The sequence below is a fragment of the Eschscholzia californica genome, unplaced genomic scaffold (assembly GCF_041429995.1).
Source record: "Eschscholzia californica isolate CP2 unplaced genomic scaffold, dmEscCali1.0.p SCAF_5, whole genome shotgun sequence".
In the NCBI taxonomy this organism is placed as follows: Eukaryota; Viridiplantae; Streptophyta; class Magnoliopsida; order Ranunculales; family Papaveraceae; genus Eschscholzia; species Eschscholzia californica.
This window is the reverse complement of record NW_028238472.1, coordinates 2755074-2761120: the sequence shown is the minus strand read 5'-3', so window position 1 is coordinate 2761120 and position 6047 is coordinate 2755074. Positions and strand designations below refer to the sequence as shown.

The 6047-nt window shown below is 38.3% G+C and overlaps 1 protein-coding gene across 2 annotated transcripts; it reads left to right on the top strand.

Annotated features, from left to right (window-relative positions):
- Positions 1 to 1108: 1108 nt before the first annotated feature.
- Positions 1109 to 5228, top strand: LOC147536222 (Polynucleotidyl transferase, ribonuclease H-like superfamily protein). 2 transcript variants are annotated; one of them, XM_086644030.1, is made up of 6 exons: positions 1109 to 1530; positions 2653 to 2855; positions 3794 to 3874; positions 4170 to 4295; positions 4474 to 4597; positions 4868 to 5228. In XM_086644030.1, the coding sequence occupies exons 1-6, from the start codon at positions 1258 to 1260 to the stop codon at positions 5063 to 5065; spliced, it is 1005 nt and encodes a 334-aa protein (XP_086500156.1). In that variant the 5' UTR covers positions 1109 to 1257; the 3' UTR covers positions 5066 to 5228. The 2 variants fall into 2 exon arrangements, with proteins under 2 accessions (XP_086500156.1, XP_086500158.1); XM_086644032.1 differs by having other exon boundaries at positions 1166 to 1530; positions 4875 to 5228.
- The last annotated feature ends 819 nt before the right edge of the window (positions 5229 to 6047 follow it).

Here is a 6047-nt window from a genome sequence, read left to right as displayed (position 1 = left end):
ACATCTTACATCGACTTCAAGTCATCAATCACAAAAAAAAAAAAAAAATTACAACAAGAACATACCCTAATCCGATCTATTTGATCAGATAGATCAAAGGTTTAGAACTCTGATCTGTCTGATCAAACAGATCTGTTAACATTTTAAGATTGAACTAACTATCTAAGATCTAATAACAACATAGTATAACTTTTCACAAATCAAAAACAAATAACAAGATCATAACAGAAAATAAAAATAAAAAACCTATCTAAGATGAGTTCGAAGGCTTAACCGCTTCATTTGATCTTAAAGATCATCAGCGTATACCATTAACCGAACATCATCATAAGTCAGAACTCAGAAGTAGATCCCTTTCTCGGTTTCTCCAAAGTCCAAACTCGAAACCCACATCGCATGCATCATTAGAAACAGTAGAAGACTAAAAGTAGAGAGAAGATACTAACCATTTTTGTAGATCCTATCTGTTGGATGATGAAGGTAAGATGACCGGGAACTTTAATGTTTCGTTTAGGGCTTTAGAGTTACTTAGATGAAGCTTTAGGTTTTCGTTTAGTTTAGGTATTAGGGTTACTGGTAGAGAGAGAGAAGCGGAGAGAGAGCTTCCATTTTCGTTTATGGTTTTAGGGTTACAGGTTACTGGTGGTAGGAGAGAGAGAGAGGCGGAGAGGGAGAGAGAGGCGGAGAGGGAGAGAGAGGCAGAGAGGGAGAGAAGACTTAGGGTTCGGCTGTGAGGGTTTTCATAGGGTGGTCGTTTTAATCCAACGGCTGAGATGTGATTTGAAGGGGCGCCCTATCTCAGCCGTTGGATTATAAAATGACACGCGGATTCTAACGGGTACCCTCTCGGGCTAACTGTTGGGCTATGTTGTCGGGCTCTGTTGTCGGGCTCTGTCGTCGGGCTTGTAATCGGGCTATGCATCGGGCCGGGACTCGGACGGGCTTAACGGGCCGGGACTCGGAATTGAGAACCTGTCCGAGCCCGGCCCTATTAGCCCGTTATATCGGGCCGGGCTAGCCCGGCTCGGGGCTGCTTCGGTCATCGGTCTCTCACGGTTCGGGCCGAACGGGCCGGATCGCGGGTTTTCGGACCGTTTTCCCAGCCCTAGACCTGACTCACATTGAACTATAAATAGGAAAGGCGGGAAACTTTTGAACTCTTGTTATCAGTTGAGACTTGAGATTAATTTCCCCGCCAAAAAAAAGGAGAGGAAAATTGTAGAAAGCAAAAGAAATCTGATAGAACAAGAAACCCTAATGGCGACAATAGCTAGGGTTTGTCTATCACGCTTTGGGGTTCTCTCTTCCAAGTTCTTGATGTCTTCTTTCCCAATTCAATTCTCACCTTCTTCTATCCCAAGAAGAAGTAGAAGAAGTATTCTCAGTATAAGTTCATCAGCTTCTGTCAACCCTAAAACCGAAGAGGAAACAGAGAAGGATTCTTCTGTTCAGATTCCTTCTCTGGTAACACCGAAGACGGGTCGGTGGAAGCCCATGTGCTTGTATTTCACCCAAGGGAAATGCACCATGGTAAATTCTAATTCAAGTTCGAAATCTATTTATTCATTTTAGTTTATATTGAATTTGAAAATCCCCCAATAGATATGATGAAATTTGAATTAGGGTTTCTTTAGCACTGGATTGATTTTTCCTGTGTTGTCATATATGAGTTGCACTCTATATGTTTGATTAAAGTACTCAAAAAGAAATAGTAAGGTATTATTAGTTTCTCTTTATATGTTTTTCTAGTGGATTATAGTTGCATTGATGAATTGGTTGTAAATTGGAAGGGGATTTCTATTGAATAGGTTATGAGGTGATTCATTTTTCAAATAATAAGAGTAATGGGGATTTTCGAGTTTTGGGTAGCTGTCATTTTTCCAAAAAGGAAAGGCTAAGTAGGAAATTTTCTTATTAGTGATATAATGGTAGTTCGAGCGAATCACGTAGGTAGATTTTGGTGTACGGGTGCTTTTAGAACAAGTAACAGTTAATACTTCCATTGTTTTCAGTCCGTGTTTGGCGCGTTAGGATTAAATTTGATGCATTATGATGTTTCGTACACGGGTATGGACCAGAAATCACATTCCTAGGAGGATGGCGATCCTGCGAAAGGGGGAATCCTGAACCTAGGTCTTAGGGGGAAGGTGGTTTTGTGATTCCCTATCTCCTTGAATTGTCCATCAAATAATACTCAGACAAAATCAATATTTACCAAATCCTATTCCTGACCAAACCAACTAAGATGTTGCCATCACTAGAAATCATATTACGGGAATGTTGTTTCTGGTTATCACGTTTCTCTCCTGTGCACTGAACATGCCTTTGGAGTTCTAGCGGAGATGTTCTTGCTTATGGGGTGTTCTTCGAAATGAAGTAAACGATTTATTACCACTCCAGCAAGTCTGGATATGTTACCCAAGTTGGAGTAATAGGGAGGGGAGAGATAAACCAGTCAAGACACTAGTAGATTGTAGTGTGTGTGTGTGTGTGCGTGTGTACACATATGACATATCTTGTTAGAGGAATTTTTCTTATACACACATAGCACATGGATATCATTTAGATGGTTGCTCACTCGGTCTTTTTGGTATATTTTAACCCTTTTTGGTATGTCGAGTTATAAATTTATCAGAATTCCTTGACCTGTAGATGGACGATCCTGTTCATATTGAGAAGTTCAATCATGATTGTTCCTCTGGCCTACAAGTAAATGTCTCTGATTTAGAAAACGTGCGCGATCAGAATCTAGATTATCTTTTAGTGCTCGACTTGGAAGGCAAAGTTGAGATTCTTGAGTTTCCTGTCGTGATGATTGACACAAGGACTATGGCTTATGTAGATTTCTTCCACAGGTGAGTTACATTTCTTATTTGAATTCTCCATCCACAAATGCAAAATTTCGTACCAAGTTGATAAAGGACCAATTTTTTTTGCCATTTGGTCCAATGATGTCAAGTCTTGAAACCGACACAAGAGTCATATTAAAATAGATTCTTCCTGTTGTAGATATGCTTTTGTTACCAACCTTGGTTTTTTTTTTTCGGAAATATACTTCACCTTGTAAATCCACTTCACCTCAATGATTTCTTTCTTCTTATGGAGTTCACGCTGCAAAACTTATATTATTGCTGCATAGCTAGGCTCCAATTTTCCTTATTCAGTTCTCATTTTCATCTTCAGTACAAGCCACAACAATTAAGCTTGTTATAGGTTAAAGTTAAACATGCTTCTATATGTATGAAGCTTGCTTTCAGCTTATGGCTTACCTCAACTATGCCTGACTAGTGATGGCCATATGCTTGCACAAAAATTGTGAAACATGTAGGTGGTGTTTGTTTGTTTGTTTTTCTCTCATTGTCTGAATATGAGTATTCCAATTCTGGATCGTCAGAATCAAACAGACCAAAAATCAAAGCCGAATAACCATATGGAGGAATCAGACTTCACGAGTAAATAGTCTGAAACTGATTTGTACTCAACTCAGACCTCCAGTCAGATTTCAGATCTGATTTAGAGGCCAAACAAACACCATCATAGACATGTTCTTGCAAGGATATCAATGGATGGAAGTGGAACTTTTCTTAATCTATCTCCAAACAAATGTATCTGCAAAAGTATAACAGTTGTTATTCTCTAAAAACGTTGTTTTCACTCTCGCAATTATGTTTGAAGAAACCTCTGTCGAAGCATAGAAGCTACTTTGTAAATCAGTTTCTCGTTGAATTGAGGATAATTTTATTTCGTTGTTATGTAAATATTGTCCCCCTCTTTGTGTATTTGTTATGTACAGGTTTGTAAGACCCACCAAAATGAGTGAGAAAAGAGTGGAGGAATACATTGAAGGAAAATATGGTAAACTGGGAGTTGATCGGTATGCTCTATTTTACTATTCCTTTTTGTAATAATCTGCATTTTGTCATGTCATTTACACAGTGCTCAAAAGGATAAACCGTAAAAGAAGCCATTAACCATTCGTGTTTATAGTTTAGTTACTGCTCTGGAGTTTTTTACTTTCTTTGCAAGAAAAATCTTCTGATTTCCAAATACTCAAATTTTTTTTTTTTACTTAGCTGTATTTGCATTAACAATTTTTGTGGGGAAATGATCAGGCCTATTAGGTAGGCACCTTTCTTTCAACGAGGTCATTAGCTAACATAAGTTTGCAGTGTCTGGCATGATACAGCTATCTCATTTCCAGAAGTTATTGAGCAGTTTGAGATTTGGATGACCAATCATGGCTTGTGCAAACTTGAAAGTGGTGGAGCTCTTCATCGAGCCGCATTTGTGACCTGGTTAGTACTAATTTCAACTGAACTTTTTTCATGTCCATTCATCAGAATAGCAAGTGAAAACCTCATAAAAGCCTTTCCGATACCATAGATAATTATTGAAGCAGTAACAGATGATCATTATTTGCTTTTCATATTTTCCATTCATTTCTTATAACACGTCTATCTTTACTGATATTAGTGGCAATTGGGATCTGAAAACGAAGGTTCCTCAGCAATGTCGTGATTCAAATGTGAAGTTACCCCCCTACTTTGTGGAGTGGATCAATCTGAAGGACATATATCTCAATTTTTACAAGAGAAGGGTGAGTGAACTTAGAAATTATAATTTCTTAACCTAGGGAAGGTACAAAATCAATGGCCACGAAATACAAAATGGCGTCTTCTATCAAGGGGACGCGTTGAAGGGTTTAGCCTTTGACAACATAGTAAAGTTCTATAGGCAAACTACTGATACGGGGGTTGGGCTTAGCGAAACTATAGCGCCTCTAGAACTCCTCTTAAGAGAAATTGTCGATAATATTGTTTGATACTGTTTTGCTTTACTTTGTTCTTCTGATTGTGGTTGCTGCTAGGCGACAGGAATGATGACAATGATGAAGGAACTTGGGATTCCATTAGTAGGAAGTCATCATCTTGGAATAGATGATACGAGGAACATTGTTAGGGTTTTGCAACGTATGCTCATAGATGGTGCACTCATGCAGGTTACTGCAAGAAGAAGTTCTAGTTCACCCGAAAATGTCAAGTTCCTTTTTAAGAACAGAGTCTAAGTAACAGCTTGCGCAATGGGTTTCTGGCTTTTCTTCTACAATGGCGAAAATGTCTCTTTGTTTTTGAGGGTTTGAGTATCATCTCTTCGGTCATACTTGCATTTTGTACTACTTTTCGTACCAAAAACATGTTTATAAAGTTATATATTGGTTTAGTTGTTTCCTTTGGGTTCTCTTTTCATGATTCCTGTCATAGGGTTGATAGTAGTTGTGATGCTTGTTGAGAGAGATGAAAGTAATGTTCAAATATAGTATAGATAAGAAAGAATTTTCTAGTTTCGGTAACGTTTTCCGTGTTAATGTTTAGATATATTATTACCTAGTAAATCTCATTCTATTATCTATATAAACAACTCTCACTTGCCCTTAAAAGGTACAAAGACTCTACCGACTTTCATGGTATGCGAGCGCTAAGGTATCTTTTCTCTCCCACTGTTGGTGTTTCAATGACCACTCCTATCACCACCTCCTCTTATTATGTCGACCAACTTCTAATGGGGTCTTCTCCTAACCCAATTATTACCACTGTCCTCTATCATCAAACGCATTCCTCTTGTTTTGGTTAAACTTGATCATACAAATTTTCTCACTTGAAAGGAGCAAATCATACCTACCATGATGTCTCAAGACTCAAACTATTCAAAAAAAAGTCTCGAGACTTATTTGATCATATTATGGGTATTGTCATTCCTCCACCACAATTTATCCACAGTCTACAACAAATCAAGGAATACCCAACCCAACCTTTTACCATCGGAATCGAGTTGATCAGACTTTTGATAAGTTGGTTGACAAAAAATATCCACATTCCTAGAATTGATGGGGACAAGGTTTTGTGAAACCAACTTTCCAAGTCTGATCAACTCGATTCCGATGGTAAAAAGTTGGGTCGGGTATTTCTTGATTGGTTGTAGGATTCCGGATAGATTGTGGTAGAGGAATGACAATATCCACAATATGATTAAATAAGTCTACAGACTTC

Bases quoted from the DNA above. Each gene is read 5' to 3' on its own strand.
- LOC147536222 (XM_086644030.1), top strand. From the start codon at position 1,258: ATGGCGACAATAGCTAGGGTTTGTCTATCACGCTTTGGGGTTCTCTCT. The intron at 3,875-4,169 runs GTATGCTCTATT...ATAAGTTTGCAG, and splicing joins GGTAAACTGGGAGTTGATCG to TGTCTGGCATGATACAGCTA. The intron at 4,296-4,473 runs GTTAGTACTAAT...TACTGATATTAG, and splicing joins CGAGCCGCATTTGTGACCTG to TGGCAATTGGGATCTGAAAA.